Consider the following 21942-nt stretch of genomic DNA (forward strand, 5'->3'; position numbering starts at 1 on the left):
CTGAATCTCAAATGCTGTCATGTTTCCAAAAGTTGCATCAAAGTTGTGTCTTTCTTGATTTGAAGAACAGGTAGTCTCCGCTCTAAAAGATTTTAGAGAATTATAGGTGCGGTGAACCCCTTCCTCTACCTTGACAGCTTTGCCTTTCTTGAATACATGCAATTAAACTGTCTGCTTTAAAATTGAGGGAGGGAATAGACAGTCTCAATTTTTGAAGGCATTTCAACATTGCTAGTTTAAAACATGTATGTGTCCCTGGAGATGATGCTTCAGTCATGAGTGGGGCCTCAGGGACCCATAGTTTCCACAGACTCCTGGTTAGAGACCCACATACGGAATGGAGAGAGCCCTGGACTGAGGACCAGGACTTTAAATTCATTTTTAGCACCTGTGCCAGGTGTGGTGCTGTGTCACCTTTGCCTTTTGGGCCTCAGCAACCTGATCTGACAACTATGACAGCTGGAGTATTTAACCTGGAAGGTCAGTTCTGGCTCCAGTCATCTATGACTCATTCATTCATTCTATGTGTGGAGTACACACATACGAATTAAACTTTGTCCCTGGGAGTCCAAGAGTTCCTGAACTGGCAACTGATTCAACAATAATCTTTACCACTATAAAGTTAAAAAAAACAAACAAACAAACAAAAAAAACACCTCTTATTTCTCCTCTAATAGCCACCATGTTAGTTCACAATTCCTAGCTAGAATATTGAATTGCCCTATGTTAGTTCACAACTCCTAGCTGTTCAACCCCTTTTCAACCCCACACTACGGAGTCTTGCTCCCTTTTTTGATGGTTGGAGGACAAGTAGAAGTAGGAGGGGAAAAAGCCATCTCTCAAAATACCACTTTCCCACTTCATCATTAAGAGATTCACTTCTTGACTTCCTCTTTGACTTTCCCTTCTTTATTGTGTGGGTGTGGATTTAAAAACTCTGCAACAATTTGACCCTCTTTCAAATGATCTTCCCGTGCTTTTAAACTGCAAATTTCAACCTCCGCACCAGGCTTTGACTGGTTGTTTTTTTAAGTCTGACTTCTTTTGATGTGAACATTTTCAAGCTCAAACAATAAAGTATGTTTCTACCCAGATACTGAAAGTAATTATCAGGTAGACAATCGTGGCTCTGAAGTAGAGTCCGCTCTTTGTCACGCTGTCAGTACTTATATTCTGTCTGTTTTTCTTGGAAATACTTATTTGATCCCCTCATCCTTCCTTAAATTATAGGTATGGGTGTAGTTGTACCAATCCAGACTTTGATGTGGAACATTCTGGCCTTTTATAATGGGAAAACTTTTAAGACTTCTTAACTGAGTTATTTTTTGAGATAGCAGATTTTTGGGACGTTACTACTTTGTTGTTTGGAAATCTGATTGAGGGTGTTAGTATTTGATATAAGATTTATTTAAATGAAGATGAAGACAATATAGGCAAGGGGTCATCATCATTAATTAATATGCCACAGTAATGAGGCATATGGAAAACTGATTAATAACTGTTGACTGGACACTTGAAGGCAAGTTATCTCCTAGGAATGCTGTATGTCTCTTTTGCTGGCATACAGAAAGAAAGAGGGGCATCGCATCAGTAGCCCACCCAGGCCAGGCATAACTGAAACCTCTAGGTTTATCATCTATAGATTGCCCCTAGCAGAACAGGCTTTACCTCTCCAGCCCTTTCTCCACCTTTCTGCCCACCCTGCAACAAATCAATTAGGAACCTGGTAAGGAATCCAAATGACACAGTTTTCCTTTCTTCAAAATAATTGAATGTGGTCAGACTAGTTTTTAATCCAATTTAGGCCAAACAACCATGTAGGTATTTTGTGCACTTGTATTGGCCAGTCTTTGCAGCTGGCAAAAGCCTCAGTTCCCATATCTGTGCAATGAGAATTCTAATGCTCTTCACACAAATGACTGATGGCCATTCTCAGGGAACGGCAGAACACACATTTGTACAGAGCATACAGTGTAAATCAATATGTGTTTTACTTTTATTGATTGAATCCAGGTTAAAAAATCAATTTCCTTTTTATTAATAACCTTGGCTCCCAAAATCTTTTGGTGTATTTACTTATTTGTAGTCAGAATCAGACAGTTTCCAGAGAGAGTGGTATCTTAACCTTATAACATCAAGGACTATTTCCTCCGCCTTCTCGATACCCGTTATTCCTGTCACTTGAAGCTTTATTTATGATTTTTTTTTTTCACTGTAGCAAATCGGAGTTGAAACTCTGTGCCTTGCAACAAGGTCTTCTAATATACTTTGAGAATCAATTGTCAATCACATCGCCTGCCCAGACAAAGCATCTTTTAGTCTTGGCTCAACCTAGATAGAGCCTGTGAGCTCTTGAATTACCAACAGATTTCCTCCGGGAAACCAGAAGGCAAAGTTCAGAGTCACTGGGTGGTACCTTGAATTACCACTGCCCACGGGAGGGTTGCTTGTAATATAGTCTTATCAAATCTTACCACTTTGCTAAGCCTCTGCTTCCCCAAAGCTTTCATTTTAGGATTCTTTGATTATGGTTCCCAGCTATAAATGCTAGGTAAATGAATGGGGTGTGGGTGCCATCTCCTGGCAGTGATTGGAAACTGCTTAGTAAGACAGAATCCATTTACCTGCAGGGTCTGTTCTTGCACATTAAAGGAAAAACGCACCATTTATCATTAAAACACACACACACACACACACACACACAGGTATTAGACTTTGATCTTAGATCACACTGTAATTACATAGTAGCTTTTTTCTAATCTCTGGCTATGATTGTGGGCTAGAAATTGGTGCTTTGGAAAATATCCTAGAGTTAAATTATTCTTGGAGAGTACGAGATGCCTTTGTGTAGTTACCGTATAGTTAGTTTAGGGTCAGCTCATTAACAGGGTCATAGCTTCTCCTTTCCTTCTCTTCTGTAGATGGAGTGTGATTCCTTTGCTTATAGATATAGTGGCTCTGGAGTTCTTCATTGGGTCTGGAAATGACAGTGTCAAATTGACACTATCTGTGTAAGTTTATCTATCACCCTGGCAATTCATCCTGGAAGATGCTCATAAACTCTTATCTTTACGCTATACCATCTATTTATTCATTCAACTGACATCTGTTGAACTTTTGTCGTGTTAGGTTAGGGGATACACATATCATCCGACAAAGGGACACTTGACAGGTCAACAAATAACTGATAATTGGCCTAAGCACTATGCTAAAGAAAGTATGGGCAAAGGTCACCTAATGGAGAGATTAAATACATCATTCACAATTTTTTCCATATATTTTAGAGGAACAGAGGCAGAATAATCCCAGGTGGAAGCTGAAAGAGAAATGTGATTTTGGCTTTTGAATTTGGTTTGACCTTTTACATATTAATAAGGCACTTGAACAAGCTCCATTCTGAAGGTTGGTTCCTGCAGTAAACTGGGAAGCTGGCTTTTTCTCCTCAAACCTACTCCCTATTGTTTTCTTTGTAATTTGAGGAAGAAATGCCAATTTCAAAGTAATATATAAGTTTTCATCTCTCCAAAGTTTCTAGAATTGGAAGAGGTTTTAGAATGTCCTTTGGAAAATGAGAATTGGAATATCAGCAAAGCAATAAATTAATAGGCAAGGTGCTAACTGTAAATGAACCAGAAAACAAGCTTGCTGAGCGAAGAAAGATGATGAACTCTTTCTAGGAGTTATGCTCAGATGTAGTTTTATAAGCCACGTATACTAGATCTATACCTTGATCGTGGGAAAGAACAAGTAATTCATTATCATTGGATTGTGCTTCTGGTCTCATGGCCATTTATAAATCTGACATGTTATAATTTTATCCAGAATTATTAGAGATGTGCCTGTCTAGTATTGCTACACACACACACACACACACACACACACACACACACACACGTGTGTGTGCACATGCCCATGCACGTGCAGTCCCCAAAACAAGAACTACCTTGGTGTGGTACTAAGAAGCAGGAGTAAGGGAGTAGAGCAATTGAAACAGAGAAGAGAGAAAAGCCAATGAAGTGTTATTGAGCTAATGAGCACATCAATCTTGTGAGACCCTCTCGGAAGTTGTATAGAACCCATTTCAGAATTGTCCTAGTAGGATCTGGGGAAGCTGGGGCATTGGTTCACCGATTCCTGCCCCCATTGGTTGAGGATTGCCACCAGTGGTGTCCATTGTTGTGCATTGCGCCCCCTGTACTTCCTGGTAGTGCCAGAGCAGAGACGGCCCCCAGACAAAGGAGCAGACTCGTTGGCCTTGAGAAGGGAGACTGCCGGCTTGCAGGACACTGCCTACCTCAGCTGCAAGAACATGGCAGGGCATCAACATCATCTCCTACACACATACACATGAGTGTACACACACACACACACACACACACACGCACCACCTACTTGTATATTCATACATATTAGAAAAAAAATAAGGTGAAGTCAATAATAATAATAAAGATTCATTATACTATTATCTCTACTCTTGTTTACGTTTGAAATTTTCCAGAGTAAACTAATTTTAAAACAAGCTCATTGCTAGCCAATGATGATTTTAAAATCCTCTAGAGGAGCCGTCTTTATTTACATTGGGATCATTTTGAGGTAACGTAGCAACTCTAAGTGTGTAGTGTAGACTACAGCTATAAAGTCCAGTTTTAATCAATAGTCTCATACTTTCTTAGGCTGCTGGGTCACAGGAAGGATAGCTCTTCACATAGGCTCATGGATACCCGTTGGTTTCTTGGTTTTGTTTTTGTTTGGGCAGGGGGTGGGGGGTGGGGTGGGGGAGTCTGTATTTAGAGAAGACACAGGATTCTTCATGTTTCTTTCCCCATGGTTTTCAGTGTGTCTGAGCTTAGGTTTTCAGTGAAGAAATGTTGCCACAGTAGATACTGTGTCCACAGAGGAAAGATTTTGCTGCTTCAGAACTCGGAACTGAGCTTATGGCTCTGTGGTTACGATTTCCTTTGGTAATGACATTCTCAGCCACCCTCAGTCTGTCTCCCCACCTTAGTAGTAGAAATTTAGGGGATTTGACTTTAAAATTAAGGCTTTGCTCTTAGACTGAACTACGTAAATTAGACTATGCGTCTAAATAGATGTGAACATTCTCAAGAGTGTGTCTTGGGGTCCTAAAAGAATGCCAAGGGTGTTGTTGTGATTAAGACAACTTGCGGAATGCTCTCTGAAAATTGTCTGAGAATTAAGTATCCAACACATACACGTGCCTGCATACATAGCTATGTGTCACAACTATTTTACTCATATTCTTCATTCCTTAGGGATGCCTAAAATCAGCTGTTCATCTGTTTTAGAAATCATTTCATTCCAAAATTGAATTTGTTTTATTTTTAGATGGGGAAATAAGCTTCCACTATTTCCTAGAATGTTGTATATGGCAATTTCAAAGGCTTGAAGATATGAAGTTGTTTATTCTCTTAGAAGAAACTTTTTAATGCTGGAAAGCAGCATGGGATAGTGTGAAATCAATTTGAATTTGGATCTTGGCTCAGCTGTTGTGACTATGAACAATTTACTTGACTGATACTCATTGGTATTTCCTCACCTATAAAATGAGGGCAGTGTTACGTTCTTGAAAATGCCAAGAGCTTTGGATAAGGTAACAGTAAAACATTCCACCTGTGCCTTGATGCACAGTACAGCCAATAAATGTGCCCTTCTCAGCCTTTGGCATGAGATGTGCGTAGCTTGAAAGTATGCTGTGGAAAGTCAGCCCTCCTTTTGCTGTTATGTGTGTTACTGCTAGTACTGTGCTCTCTCTCTCCTTTTAAAACTGGCAGAGTTACAGATGTGACCGCAGCTGGGCTACAGATTAAAAATGAAGATGGGTAAACCTGATGAGAGAGCAACATCCAGCATTTGAGTCTGGTGTACCCTTGGGTTTCTTACTGCTACTGTTTCTGGGCCCCCCATGGGATGGCCAGAGGTGGCTTTAGGAGTCTACGGTGTAGTTGTCTGTCTTCAGTAGTAGGTTTTTGTCATGAGCGGCCACCTCGGGAGACATCTAGACTCAGACTCCATCACATATTTGTCTTTTTAGTCTGCCGCAGCACCCCCAAAGATTACGATTGATCATCTCTTGGGACAGGAAATGCCCTCTCTCGACTGGCAGCATTGTTAGAAAATTCTACCTGATACAAGACAGGTCTTTCACTGACAGATCAGGCAGAATATTTCTCTCTATGCCTTCTACTTACTGGAATCCTATAGGTAAAGCCCATTTCTTTACCGGGGTGACTCATCAAATATTTAAAGGTGGATCTCATGGCCTTCTTGAATTTTCTATTCTTCAGGCTAAATGATACACACTCCACTTCCTCTTCTGTGTTTTCGCTAGGACCTTTATTCATTTCCTTCAGTATTATTATCTCAGCTTATAATTACATGTTCATTAGTGTATGATTATTTGATTAGTGTGAGAGCTGTTCATGCTCCTTTTCAAATATTTCTGTCTCTCTACCTTCTCAGCTGGAGGTAGAATTGTACTTTCTTCCCGGGGGTTGGGTGAGACCATGTGACTGGTTTGGTTTTGGCCAGTGATTTATGAATGAGAATGACATCTGTCACTTCCAGGCCAGAGCATTTAACTGCTGAAGAGATCCTCCAGGGCTTTCTTTTCCTGCAGTGAGTAACTGTGAAGTTCTAAATGAGGGTTGCTCTAGCTGCCTGGGTCCTGGTTTAAGAAAAGAAGAGCCCCCAGCCAACCCCTCATGGTCATATAGCCTGAATGTAAACAAGACTTTGTTGTTTTAAGTTACTGAGACTTTAGCTTTGTTACTCAGCATAACTGCATCTGTCCTGACTGATACAATTATATGTGGCTTTCTCACTAAATGATAAGTGTTATGTACTGGGGCTGTGTGTTTCTCTTCACCTTTGTATCTTCGGCACCTAGCACAGTACTGGCTGAGAGGAGCCACTAATACTATGTGTTGCATGCATGAACAAATTAAACCTGAGTTTTGAATTCCGTCCATTTCTGCAAGTTCCTGAATGTAGCTTACTATATTATTTCTCTTCTAAAATGTAGACAACCCCATTCCCCAATCAAACCCAGCTTTCCAGTTTCAGAGAAGATAAGTGGTTGCACAGACATCCCCAAATGCCTTTCAATGTAAACCACACTTATCTGAGTCTCAGGCAGAGGTTAATGGGGTACAGCTGACTTAGATCTAAATGCCTCCATCACAAACTTCTCGCTTCTTCTGAAGATCCAGAGAAAGGTGCTCTGGTCATCACTGATATATGTTGGTGTCCTCAGGTAGCCATTTAATACCATATTGGCAGTATTCTTGCTTTCCACTTGCTGTTGTTTTTTCATCTTTCAAGAATGAGCCTTCTAAAGTGAACATGCCTTGTAAAATTGACAATATGTAGCTTTCATGGCCTGTTGTTGGCTATGGGAAGCTTCTAGGTGGAGCTAATAAGATGCTCCTTTGAATCTTGCCAAGAAGTTCTAATTGGCAAAAGCCATGACTTTTTAAACTGTCCTAAGAACTAAAAAGAAAAAAAAAGAAAGGGCAAGACTTATGAGATGAGGAAAATATATTGATAATGTGTACTGTATGCATGTTCTCAGATCTCTGTCTTTATTGGCTGCCGAGTAGGTACCAGACCACATGCTAAGTTGTTTGGTGTGCCTGTTCTCATTTTATCCCTGTGACCACCAACTAAATTTTAGTTGTCATTCCCTAACTTCATTCCCCAACAGATGCCCAGAGTGGTTAATTATGTTGTTCATGGGTGAATCAGACTTGATTTCAGGCCTAACTCATGCTCATTGTGTTCAGAATAGCATAGTAGACTGTGACAAAGAAACTGATTTAAAAATTAGGCTTTTTTTTCCATTATGACTTTTGCCTTTTTTTTTTTTTTAAGTAGGCTTTATGCCTAGCACAGAGCCCAACGTGGGGCTTGAACTCATGACCCTGAGATCAAGACCTGAGCTGAGATCAAGAATCGGATGCTTAACTGGCTGAGCCACCCGGAGCCCCTTTCACTCTGACTTTTGAATTATTAGTCAATGATCTTACAGATATATGCTGGCAGTATTTCGTATTATGTTGTGTAGCAAATCCCATGATCCTTGGGATGTGTTACTGGGGTACTGGCATTGACTGACACAATGGTACACTCAACAAGCAGTTGCCTTCTGATCCCAGGATCTGTGTTAGCCACTGTAGTAATAAAACCTGACTGCAGGAGCTTATGGACGATCGGCTGTGACAATTTGCTGAGCTTCTTTGCCAATTACTGTGTCAAATGCTTTATATTGTTATCTTATTTAGGGGGAAAAATAAGCCGTGAGTACAGCCCGCTATTCAGTAGGCATAGAAAGTGCTAATGTAAGAACTCAGACCAAGGCCCTCCATAGGGGTGTACAGGTATTTATAATGCAGGGCATTTGTTCAGAAGGAACAAGGAAGGGCTGGAATCAGGTCTGCCCTCTGCTTGCCAAGCTGGGTGCCATCCCACACGATGGCCTTCAGCAGAGGAGGCACCCGTGGGCCAGCAGCAGTCTGAGCACAGCTAAGGGAGAGAATACTCTATCCATCTCCCTTCACCTAATATGTTTTATATGCCTTGCATGTGCTAGAGGCCTTAGACAGGCTTAGTTAAATCTTCAGAACAACTCTATGGAATAGGTGGTGTTTGCTATTCCAGTTTTACAGGTAGTGGAGAAAGGGAAGAACATATGGGGAAAATTAATGAAATATCTACTATGTGCTTAGACATTTCATATCGACCCTGTAAGTGTGGTTATGTGGTTGGTTGGGTTTTTTTTTAATTTTTTTTTTCAACGTTTATTTATTTTTGGGACAGAGAGAGACAGAGCATGAACGGGGGAGAGGCAGAGAGAGAGGGAGACACAGAATCGGAAACAGGCTCCAGGCTCTGAGCCATCAGCCCAGAGCCCGACGCGGGGCTCGAACTCACGGACCGCGAGATCGTGACCTGGCTGAAGTCGGACGCTTAACCGACTGCGCCACCCAGGCGCCCCGGTTGGTTTTTTTTAAATAGATGAGGAATTGGAAACATAAAGAGGTTAAATAACTTGTCTGAGTTATTTAAGTAGCAAATGGCAAACCCACAGTTAAACCCAAGGCTATCTTAGTCCAGTGCTCTTGCATACATATTTGTATCAAAACAAGGGAAGATCAGGGGAGACTCCTTTGAAGAGGCATCTTTTGAATCAGTCCTATTACCATATATAGTTAGTTTTTACCATACATGGGTTAATCAGTTTTTTAAAAGATTTAAATAAGATTACATGCACTTGTCTCAGAAATTATGCCAAGTAAAACAGACTCTTTGCATTATGGAATATATTGTTACAACCATTAATATTAATGACCACTCAGCAGATTATTGAAAAGCTGGGAGGTTCCAATCGTGTCTTACTTCTCTATTTCCTGTGTCTTATAGTCTATTTATTTTGGAATAGTAATAGCTTCTTGCAAGATTCTTCCTTATGATAAATTCTATTTATGATTAGATCTGTGATAGGTATCTTATATTAGATCTATCTATGGTAAGATTCTATTCTTCCTTATGATAAATGTGGATGCTCAGACGTGTTCTGCTGCTTGCCCAAGGCCACACTACAGCTTTGACCAATGAAAGCTCAAAGTTGACACTTTACCTTCAGACCCCCTGCTACTTTCCTTTCAAGCATTCTGCATTTATGTCAAGTTCAGTTGTTGTCATAAGGAAAACAGTATATATATGCCATTCTGACCTTTGCAACAACTGTGGAAATAAGACAATGCTGTTGATCTGTCACCTGGGTTGTGTGATCTTGAATGAGTTATTTCTCCTTTCTGAACCTCCTCTGTAAGGTGAGAGACTCCATAGATATGATTTCTTGCCACGAATGAAGAAAATCTTCCCCAAACTGGTATCATTAAAACTCCTGCAGATTGGTGCCTTTCTTGGAATAAGGTGGCCAGCCTACTTCTCAGAATGTTTCTCAGAATGTCAAGTAAGCCTGACAAAAACATTTATTTCTTTGAAGTGTAAATCAATTTTTTATAGGAAGGTTTTAGTATGTATTAACAACCAATAGACGGTTCCCCAAGGAGATGTATCAGAATCACAGAAGCATTTTGTCAACATCGTTATATTCTGTACCTTTCCTACTATTAACTGTCACTGGCTGTCATGAGGCACTGTGATTGGTGTGTCACATGAGTTTGGGTAGAAAAGATAACACTTTTTTAGAAATGAATATTATTGAGATGCTCAGGTCTTTTTTTAATATACGTAGAAATCTTTTGTATACATAGTCAAAGATACAGAGAGAGACAAAACTGATCTAATTCTGTAGCTTTAATAATAAGACATAATTGGGGCACCTGGATGGCTCGGTCAGTTGAGCATCCGATTCTTGATTTCGGCTCAGGTCATGATCTCACAGTTCGTGAGATCAAGCCCTGCTTCAGGCTCTGTGCTGGCAGCACAGGGAGCCTGCTTGGGATTTTCTCTCCCTCTCTCTGCCCCTCCCCCATTCTCACTGTTGCTCTCGCTGTCAAAATAAATAAATAAACTTCAAAAAATTATTATAAAAATAAGACATAAACATTTGACCTCTTTGACATATCTTTCTCCCTTCAACATGGGTAACAGCTTTGTTTTGTTTTGTTTTTTTATGGAATCTGCACAAATACCTTATCTACTTAGCATTTATTAAATTACCTCCTTGAGCCCCACCCCCCCGTATCTACTGGAGTGACACCGTGAAGCTGGAAACCATACCCAGTTCCTGTGTTCTGGTGTTAACAATCTGGCAGCGTATGCTTGAACGATGATGGCTTGGAGTATGAAGTCACTGGAGTGTGATCAAGTTTCATTCATGAGAATATGAGGAAGCCAGGGACAGAGTCCCATTTTTCACTTGACATTCTATGGAGGATCAGCAAAGGACTAAGTGGATGACATGGAAGTCATTCCTTAAACTTGAGGCCCCAGTGTAACAGAACCCAAGTCCATCTGTCTAGTGCATAGCAAAACCAATCACTGAGACACTGAGTGTGCAGCAAGGAAAGGGTTTCTTCAAGAGGCAGCCAAAGAGGTGGAGGCGGGGCAAGCCTTAAATCTACCTACCCAAGGGAGAGGGTCCAGGATTGCTAAAGGCAAGTGGAAAAGGGTCCGGATAAAGGGGAGAGAAGCTACTGAGGAGTGTTATTTTCCTTTCCTTGTTCTCAAAGAGGAGGCCAGGGGTCCTGACTGGTTTGGATGGCTTTTTGATGAAATCTTGAGTCTCTGCAAAACAACTGAATTAACACTTGGTTATCACTGGGTGTCAGGCAAGAATATTATGCCATAGAAACGGGGTAGCAGACAGCATGCCTGAGAACTAGCAGATTTGGGTAAAAGAGTTGCAGCCTGGCTTAGCTGCCCTGTTAACTCTTTAGTTACCAGTTACACCAGTAATTAAGGTCTTCTTAAGTAGAAACTATGGAATAAAGCAAAATCAAGGAATCAATTACAGGAAGGGAGGCTGGGTGGCAGTTTTACTTTGTGTTTTTAAGAGCAAACATGTGCCAATGCTTCCATGAAAAACGGGAGACCGACCCAAGGGAATACGCTCTCTCTCTCCTGCTGACACGCTCAGCGTTCTGTGTGTATCTTCGTTTTATTCTCACTCTTGGTTTTGGATAATTCGCTAATAGCTAAACAGCCAGTCACTTGATCTCACCCTCCTGTAATTACACAGAAATCCTTGGATCAATTCAAAGAAGCTCTTGTCAGAACTGGTGTCTGTGGCCAAAGTGTAGGGTTGAATTTTTTTTTCTCCTCTGCCTTTTTCCCTCCAGCCCCTGGCTGTATTTCAGTTGCATGGCAACCCATCTACCATGATAGCTGATGTCAGCTCATTTTCATTTCAACTTGGCCTAGGAAAGTTTTCAAGGAGGGCATCTGAGTTTGTAGAATGCTGGGGCAGGCTCCAGTCTGTGTTACCAAATCAGTGGTAACACTGCATACTAATTGGCTCAGGCAGGTAAATGTAAATGTAAGTGCCACAGGGGATTAGCTTCTGGAACAACTGGCCTTGGGGACTGTATTTCTAACTTTTAGGAGCTTAGCAAATGAGCCTCAGCAATATTTTCTCTGCTGCTAAAGTTCTCTCTGCCCTTTAAAGGAGTTAAGTGTCCAAAATTAACCTAACTCCTAACTCCGAAAACAGAATTTAGACAAATAGTTTTATGTCTCCTGAAAGGAGGGGCAGCGTTTTAACTGGTGCATAAGCCACACTGGGGAGGAGAGACCATTTTATTACTGGCAGGAATGCTTTAGTGTATATGCTAACAAGTGGCAACATATTAAAACTTCTTTAATCCAGTAGAGGGCAGAAGTGAATTTTAGCTTTTTCTTTCTTTCTTTTTTAAGTTTTATTTATTTATTTTGAGAGAGACAGAGACAGTGTAAGTGGAGAAGGGGCAGAGAGAGAAAGGGAGAAAGAGAACCCCAAGCAGGCTCCATGCTGCCTGCACGGAGCCCAATGCGGCGCTTGAACTCATGAAACCATGAGATCGTGACCTGAGCCAAAATCAAGAGTCGGACACTTAACCTATTGAGCCACCCAGGTGCCCCAATTTAGCTTTTTCTTACCTGGCACATTTGTAAACAAATTATACTCAGCCTGTTAATGCACAACTTATTCTGGTTGTCTAGACAGGTCCTTGGTAGTATGCTCAAAGCCAGCTTCATCCTGTTTAGGACAGAAAACAATGTATAGAGTTTTGAGTCATTTATGCCTAAGAGGGAACAGTGATGTGGTATCCAAATTATAATACCACTTCTAATTTGTTCAGCTCTTATTTATTAATTATAATATTTCAACATATCTCCTACAGGTACTTATGGCACTCCACATGCTACAATTTAAAAATATTTGAAATAATGACAAATTATTTCATTATCAAATATCCCTCTCTGAAAGCAACTGCTTACCTGTGAGCCCATAAAATAGTGAAAATGATTCTCCCAACCTGTTCTAGATTCTGAGAAGCAAATCTTACCTGTTTATCCTGTAGCTAAAACTTGAGGTGGTGACATTTGTTACATTATAAAGATGAGGTTAATACTGAAACATGGTAAAAATTGAGAAATGAATCTTTCTTTGTCTTGGTGTTAATGGTAACTTTTAATCCTTGGTTACTAAATTTGGTTTTTGAAAACGCTTTTAAAAGGAACATAGGGGCACCTGTGTATCTCAGTCACTTAAGCCTCTGAGTCTTGATTTCTATTTCTGCTCAGGTCATGATCTCACGGTTGGTGAGCAGACTCTGTGCTGACATCGCAGAGCCTGCTTAGAATTCTCTCTTCCTCTCCCTCTCCCTCTCCCCCTCCCCCTGCTCCTCCCCCTCCCCCCTCCCCTTCTCCCCCTCTCCCCCTCTCTCCCTCTCCCCCCCCTCCCCCCCTCCCTCTCTCTTTCTCCGTATCTCTCTCTCTCTCTCTGCCCGCCCTACTCGCCTGCGCATGTGCACACCCACACTCTCTCTCAAAATAAATAAATAAACATTAAAAAAATAAAAGGAAAAGGAAGATAAATTTTCCATGCTGACATTGTAGCAAAGGCTGCTTTTGCTTGGTTGGTATGTAATGTCTTACATTGGGTTACTTAGGAACCAGTCCCTGGAATGGAGTTAGGATATTTATTAAGAAACACCCCTGGGATCAGCCACCATGGAAGGGAGGGACCCTAAGGAGGATCAGGCAGAGGGAGAAGTCAGGTGTCTTTGAAGACCACAGTGTCTGCCTTAGCTGACCCCCCACCTCCACCCCCGGGAACTCTGGATTTGAATGGTTTTTCAGAGTATCCTGAACCAGGGCATTCCCGGATTGATATGTATCCCCATCCTCACCCCAAGTCCAGGACATGACTTTGGTTGAGCTGGCTCTTGGCAGCCAGTCCTTAAGGGACAGCACTGACAGCAGGAGTGTGAGAAACAGCCTCCAGTCAGGTATACTGGATTCTTTCTGACCAATTATGGATTTTTTAAAGCAAAAGTGGTAGCTTGCTATATTCCTATTTATATGTACAGAAATGGCACTAAATGAGAGTTTTTCATGGTTAATGTGGTTTGGAAAATATGATCTTAAAGAACAGAAGAGAGCACATTTTCATTTCATTTGAGTATTAAATTCTGAAATAAAATGGTAGCGTAAGCATGTATACAAGGCTTATCTATTTGCATTTGGATTGTCTTATTAATAATAGGCCATGTTGATTCAAAGTAATTGCAGTGAATAATGGAATTGTAGTTTGTGATAGTTCTTTGCGATCTTTGGAGAAAATTTGTTACGTATGTCACAGAGAGTGATGCTGGCAGGAAGGGCATGGTTGTATGTGGATGGGACAGTCATTTACATTTAGTCGTTATTTAAACAATTCATCCCATTAATGGGTTCAGTCCCTTTAATTCTTTTTGTTCCTTTGTCATTTAGTCATACCTTCAGTTCCATTCCCACTGGGTACAGAGCCCAATGCCTGCCTACCACATAGTGGAGACATAGTCCTCTCTCTCAAAGAGCTCACGTTAGCATCCAAAAATCATGTTTTTTATATCACCACACAATTGTACTAGAAAAGCATACCATTTGGGAAGATATTAAGCTCATGATGCAAGACATGAGTTTTCTAAAATTTAGTGTGTGTGTGGGCTTTTTTTTTGAAAACCCTGGGTTTTTTTCATTGGTAATAAATATTTCAGTTGTTTTGTGTGTGTGTGTGAAGACAAGCTAACTTTGTTCATTTTTTAATGAAAATGTCTATCAGATACCCACGTCTGAATGCCCATAGTTTATCGTGGTTTTTTAAAGTAAAAATGATCTTCCACGAACAAAGCAGCTGACTTAACCCACAGCTCTAGCATGAACCCTCTTCTTGAGGACACCTTTTATATTTCAGTGTGAGGCAGAAGTGCATTCTGGTTGCTTCCCATTTTGTCACACAGCATTAGAGAGGCAGCCCCAGGTGGCCCCAGTTGGTTAAGTGTCTGACTCTTGATTTCTGCTCAGGTCAGTATCCATGCTGTGTTGGGCTCTGTGCTGACAGTGTGGAACCTGCTTAGGATTCTCTCTCTCTCTCTCTCTCTCTCTCTCTCTCTCTCTCTCTCTCTCTGCCCCTGCCCCCTTCTTTCTCTCTCTCAAAACAAATAAATAAACATTAAAAAAATTAAAAAAAGAAAGGTGGTTCCAGAGTTGGGATTTAATAAAGTTAACCCATTTCATTTTTCTTTTCCATTAGGGATTTTCTGGAGTGAAACTGAATTTTTTAAATAATTTTTTAATTCATTTTTCATTAAAAAAACTTTTTTTAATGTTTATTTTTGAGAGAGAGATAGAGTGCAAGTGGGGGAAGGCAGAGAGAGAGAGAGGGAGACACAGAATCTGAAGCAGGTTCCAGGCTCTGAGCTGTCAGCACAGAGCCGGACGTGAGGCTCGAAGTCACGAACTGGGACATCATGACTTGAGCTGAAGTCGGACGCTCAACCGACTGAGCCACCCAGGCGCCCTTGAATTTTTTTTTTTTTTTTAATGCTAGTACAGTAAAGAGTCCAAGGACTGCCAGTGTGGTTTAGTGCCACTGTCTTCACGAATGCCTACCAGTTTGTCCCTCCACTTACTTCATACCATCAAGCGTCAGTGCAGGTGTCAACACGGTGAAAAAAAGACAAATGATGTGTTAGTGTTATTGTGGAAAGAGCTGTGACCTCACCACCCCCTGAAAGTGTCCCACATTCAGTCTCCACAGCCCACGCTGAGAATCAATGGCACAGAGGGATGTTTACGCAGGGCAAACCTAGGGGTGAGGAGGCTGTTTTGGCAAGAGACAAAAGAGCCTGGCTTTGTATGATGACAGCAAAGATGGGGAACAGGGAAGGAGTGAGAAATGTTGCAGAGGTTATATAGACAAAATTTGGCTGTAGAAGCCATTGAAGATTAAAGCTTACTGAGGTTTTCAGCCTGGATGATCTAGTGGATGGCGATGCTACTGACCATGGTGATGATGGGGGGAAGGAAGGCCCCTGTTTATGATTGAAAAAGTTACTGCTCTTGCCACAAGAGAAAAGTCTACTGTAATTCTCCCACTCAGTAAAGGATGTATTCTCGCATGTATGAGAAAGAAGAAAATACTGCTGGCTGGGTCCGTGTGGCAGCCTGAGATCTGAATTTGCACCGGAAGTGAATAGTGGGTGTTGGAAACTCAGCACGTTCTACATTGATACCAAAGAGTCTGGTATCTGTGCTTCCTGTAATAGTGTTTTCTCTTTCTGCTTTTCTAGGAATGGTACAAAAGCTGGACCAAAAACTTCCAGTGGCCAATGAGTACCTGTTGCTCTCTGGGGGAGTCCGGGAAGGCGTGGTGGACCTGGACTTAGATGAGCTGAATGTCTATGCCCGGGGGACAGACTACGACATGGACTTCACTCTTCTGGTGCCAGCCCTTAAGCTGCATGACCGTAATCAGCCTGTGACACTCGACATGCGCCACTCAGCCTTGTGCCACTCTTGGCTGAGCCTCCGGCTCTTTGACGAGGGGACAATCAGTAAGTGGAAAGACTGCTGCACCATCGTGGATCACATCAACGGTGCCACCAACTACTTCTTCTCCCCAACCAAAGTGGCCGACTGGTTCTATGACTCCATCAGCATTGTCCTCTCGGAGATCCAGAAGAAACCCCAGCGAGGGATGCCAAAGGTGGAAAAGGTAGAGAAGAACGGGACCATCATCTCCATCATTCTGGGAGTGGGGAGCAGTCGCATGTTGTATGATATCGTCCCTGTGGTATCTTTCAAGGGCTGGCCTGCAGTGGCCCAGAGCTGGCTCATGGAGAACCACTTTTGGGATGGGAAGATCACTGAGGAAGAGGTCATCAGTGGGTTTTATTTGGTGCCTGCTTGCTCATACAAGGGTAAGAAGGACAATGAATGGCGGCTGTCCTTTGCCAGGAGCGAGGTGCAGCTGAAGAAGTGCATCTCTAGTAGCCTCATGCAGGCCTACCAGGCCTGCAAAGCCATCATCATTAAACTCCTGTCCCGGCCCAAGGCTATCAGCCCCTATCACCTGCGGAGCATGATGCTCTGGGCCTGTGACAGACTTCCTGCCAACTACTTGGCCCAAGAAGACTATGCAGCGCACTTTTTGCTGGGCCTCATCGATGACCTACAACACTGTCTAGTCAACAAGATGTGCCCCAATTATTTCATCCCTCAGTGCAACATGCTGGAGCACCTGTCAGAGGAGACCGTCATGCTCCATGCGCGGAAGCTCTCCTCCGTCCGCTCGGACCCGGCAGAGCACTTGCGCACGGCCATCGAGCACGTCAAGGCGGCCAACCGGCTGACCCTGGAGCTCCAGAGGCGGGGCAGCACCACCAGCATCCCCTCCCCGCAGTCCGACGGAGGGGACCCCAACCAGCCTGATGACCGTTTGGCCAAAAAACTGCAACAGCTAGTGACTGAGAACCCGGGGAAATCCATCTCTGTCTTTATCAACCCTGATGATGTCACAAGGCCCCATTTCAGAATTGATGATAAATTTTTCTGAGCGTTTTGCTGCCTCCCCCCTCCCCCACCCCTTTTTCTGGTTCTCAAACGCTCATCATGTGTAGTGTGGTTTGTGATGCTGACTTTCCGTTTTTTACATATCCAGCCTAGATTGGATCTGTTAAGAACACATTTTAAGTTTCCTGGTTCTGCAGGACGGTGCAGGCTCTGAAACAGTATATTACTATTTCATATTCTGCCTCTGATTTTGTTGTTTATTTTTTGTAGTTATTGTCACATTGGTTTTTGGTTTTGGTTTTTTTAAGGAGAACTTGAGCCATAGACGAAAATGCCCATGAATTCTCTTGCTTTTTTACTGTTTCATGCTTTGTGCAAATTTGTTAATGAGGATAGGGCAACAGATCTCTTTCTGACACTTCAGGATTCTGTTGTGGGTTTTTTTGTGGGTTTTTTTTTTGTCTTTTTATTTAATTTTTTTTAATGAGCTTTCATCACTACAGATATTTGAGAATCATCTGAACCTGGAAACTACCTGGTATGTTAGCTGGGTTTATTCCCTTTGACCAGTGACGGGAGTAGTTTCCCCCTTTTCACCAAACAATGTAGACTTTGAAAGTGATAATGCTACCAGTTGTGTTTTGAAGCAACTTCATTGAATGTAATTGTCCTCAGATCAGAACTTTGGATGGTTTGGAGGGTGTGTTTGACAACTTTCCAAACAGAATTAAGGTTTCCAAATGGTAGTTTTAGCGTGTGTAATTATTTGAAGCCTTATTTAAATCCTATTAAAGAACATACCATTATAATTGTTATTTGCACTAATGAAATCTTGGCCATTGTCAGAGTTCCAGTGTGTGTGTTTCAATAGACATTGACATCCACTGTTGAAATGCTATCATTTTTTTTTTTTCATTTAACCCATTTCTCTCGATCAATAGAATGATTCTTTGCATTTGTTTCGTTCTCCTTTAATTGTGGGGTCCTGTTTTTCCCTCTTTGATATTCCTGGTTCCTGTCTTACGGAGAGAAGTTTGTAAAGCTTTACACCTGCTAAGTGACCATCCGAAGCTGGGGAAAATATACTTGATAGAGTAGGTGTCTTTGTATGTACTGCTTTTGGGGTTATAGAGGTAAACTTTTATGTAAAGTCTCTTTGCTTCTACTGGGAGTTGTGGGGAAAACTGGCAGAAAGAATTTATAATCCCTGAATAGAAGACACCATGCCTGTTCAAAAGCAGGTTTTCTATAGAGCAGGAACGAGGACATATCTGTGGGTGGTAGCTTTGTGTGGAGGTGTCTTATCTTCATGAATGAAATCACTTGCCAGGTTTAGATACCACAAGTCACTGGCTCCCTGTTTTGGTATGGACTCATGGCAAACTGTGGTGTCTGAGAGGTCAGGGGCCCAGCTGATATCTCAAAGGATGACCATGATGTCTATTATTGGAAAGGTCAAGCAACAATTTGGATTTGATCTTAAAGGTCCAGACTCACAAGTTGGATTTTAGCCAATTGAAATCAGGCATATGCAGTCTTGGGTTTTTGCATGGGAATTAATGTAATGCTTATAACTGAAAATGAAATCATTCAGCCATCTTAAGTCAAACACAAAATAATAAACATATTGGCCTTGGAACGTTGTTGTTGCTGTTGTTCGTTTGTAATCGGGGAACCATTTTCTTATTGGTAATACCAACGGTGATTTTCAGTAAACATAGCCCTGGGTTTGCTATTGTCTTTCAGACCAGATGTCCATGTAGTGAACACTCAGTTTTCCTACTAGTATCTTTGTCCCTTTCCCCAGTTTTCCTACTAGTATCTACCTGCCCTCCACATAATCTATGTCCTTCTCAGAAATGAGCCCATCCCCAGCTCCAGATATGCATCCTGATTGGTATAAATCAATCGACATAACGATTTCCCTGGCCACAATTATTGTGGATTAGTCCTATGAGGTAAGCTGTTCCACTCAGGGAGGGACACGTTCAGGACTCTTGCTCAGAATGCTGGGGAAGAAGCAGGCCTCTGGATGTGCAGGAAGAAGCACTTGGCCTCTGTCCTCTGACAACTATCATATAGTCACGACTGGAACCAGCCTTAGGATGAAATGACATGGTGTAACACTATGGAGAGAGGAGAAAGAACATGAACCACCAGGCACAACCCCCACCCCCACCCCAAGTCTAAGGCCTCTCCTCCCACTGGTTTTTCTTGTCAAATGAGTCAACATTTAGTTCTTTTAGCCGGTTTAAATTTGGTTCAACTCACCAAAATATTTAAACTGACATTCCAAACTATTTTGGTTCATTTAAACTATTTTAATGTTAAGAGATGTGTGTCTCTTTTCTTTCTGCAGATGGGTATCAGGGATATCTCCTATAGTTTATCTAAAGGCTAGTTTCTACTTTCTGACTTGCTTAATTCCAAAGAATATCATAGACTCTGTAATTAAGAAATATGCACCTGGTAAAGTATGTTAAAACTTATTATACTTTGACCGTTATGTTACACTTCCTAGATTAGAAGCAATTGTTGTAAACCACTAAAGTAGCAAGCATATTCAAAGGCACTGGTTCTCTTTAAAGTCAACCATACACTGCCATAACTGTGCTTTGAAGTGGCCTCTCAAATACAATTAGCAACATTTACAATATTTTAAATGCTGTGTTTGCAGGCAAAGTTTCATTCCAGATGTGATGAAAAGCCTAGTTTCAGTGATCCTTTTGGCATGTTTTTCCTTTTGCCACGTCTAGTCCTAATAGAGAACATGCTCTACAAATTCTGGGTTTAACTTTATTTTAAAAGTCCAGAGGTTTCTGAGATCTAGTAACTTTAAAACTTTAATATTTTTTTAATTCCTGGAATTTTCTATCAGCACCATAAACCTAGGACACGGGTCAGACGTTGCTGAAGGTGGGTAGATACGGAATGTAGTCTGATACCCTTTCTTATCTGAAACTTAGTAAATCATTGAATTACTAGCCTGCTCTCCTTCTGAAGTCCAGAAGATTGGTGAAAATCACTTCCTTTTCAAGTGCAATAGGAAGTGCCTTAAGGCTGGAGTCACAGTTTCCAGATAGCTTATAACTGATTTTTTTTGGTCGTGGGAATTTACAAGCTACAACTCAAAGGATTTCAATTCTCTGATGAGACCTGGTTTCATATATTTCACAAGTAGATTGTTTCCTACCCTCTGCTTTTCTCATTTGAAACAAAAGATCCAAAAATATAAGTAAAAGTTGGTTTCAGAGTGGAAGGAGCCAATTAGGATCAGATATTATAAAAACAAAAAGCTCCCTGAAATTACTATGCAGAATTATTTCTGGAGGATTCTGGGGCTAGTCGAAGAGCCCCTAGGGACTTCTGCACCACCCCTTACACACATGCACACACAGTGCTTTCACTGCACTGGTTGGAAATTTCTTTAGTCTATTTTGTAACACTTCCAGGGAGGATTCAGCCCATTGGCTGGTCACAGCAAAATGTTGATTCTTTTGGATCAGTTCCTTACCTTGCTGAGAAAAATTTCCTGACTTGGAGTTCAGCCTTGGATGAGATTGCTGGGAAGGAAAAGGAAGCTTGTGCTTAGCAGCAGATGCGGAATCCTAGGGTGAGGCGGTGTCCTGCTGCTTCAAAGCTCCACACTGGTCTTTGGGGAAGTACCCAAACTTCCATCCTGATATGCTCTCCCCGGAACCTCCTCCCTTGAGCCCCCCCAGGGGGCATTTGTATGGCTACTTCACTTCCCAGATGGCCATTATTAAGGGTCAGGGAAAGACTTATTTCACACTTTCTATCATATTCTGACCTGGAGGGTGAAAAGCTATTTGCCATTAAACAGAGCATTATTCATATACTAAAGGAAAGATGGGCATCATTTCCTGTTGCTGTTACTTTATTAATATTGGGTAAATAATATGTATTTTCAAACTGATTGATTCAGTGTCATTAGTGCTCTTCTATGAGACAAATAGTTTTTAAAATGTATCCCTTATGCTCTGATTTCCTCAATAGGTAAACAAAGAATGTATGATCTCAATATTGTTTAGTTATTTGCCATTGGAGAATTATTTGCAACACGTCTAAAGTTCCAACTTCTGTTAATGAGATGGAAAAGTATAGTTTTTATTTTTTAAGAAAACATACATCATATACAGTAGAAATCAAGCTTATAATAATCGAACTACAATATTGTTTCTCTATGCCCATTTCATAGTGATACTGTATTAGCAATACGTTCAAAAACATGATGGTCCGTAAAGTGCACCATTTGCTGTATGGCACTAAACTTTTATACTAATCTAGTGTGACCCTGGTTTTCTAAGTTTGGGTTGACAGCTTTTAATCCACAGTTGGGTCCCAACATTCATCAAACATCAGGGAGACCATACACCTGTGTCAGTGTGGTTTAGA

The 21942-nt window shown here is 41.4% G+C and overlaps 1 protein-coding gene across 1 annotated transcript in view; it reads left to right on the forward strand.

Moving 5' to 3' along the window:
• Positions 1-19165, forward strand: part of MB21D2 (Mab-21 domain containing 2) — a 114775-nt gene extending 95610 nt beyond the window's left edge. Inside the window, exon 2 of the mRNA XM_045502585.1 lies at positions 16305-19165. Within this exon, the coding sequence (XP_045358541.1) occupies positions 16305-17569 (1265 nt within the window). The 3' untranslated portion in view covers positions 17570-19165. The remainder of the gene's footprint in view (positions 1-16304) is intronic.
• Positions 19166-21942: the final 2777 nt, after the last annotated feature.

The sequence above is a fragment of the Leopardus geoffroyi genome, chromosome C2 (assembly GCF_018350155.1).
Source record: "Leopardus geoffroyi isolate Oge1 chromosome C2, O.geoffroyi_Oge1_pat1.0, whole genome shotgun sequence".
NCBI lineage: Eukaryota > Metazoa > Chordata > Mammalia > Carnivora > Felidae > Leopardus > Leopardus geoffroyi.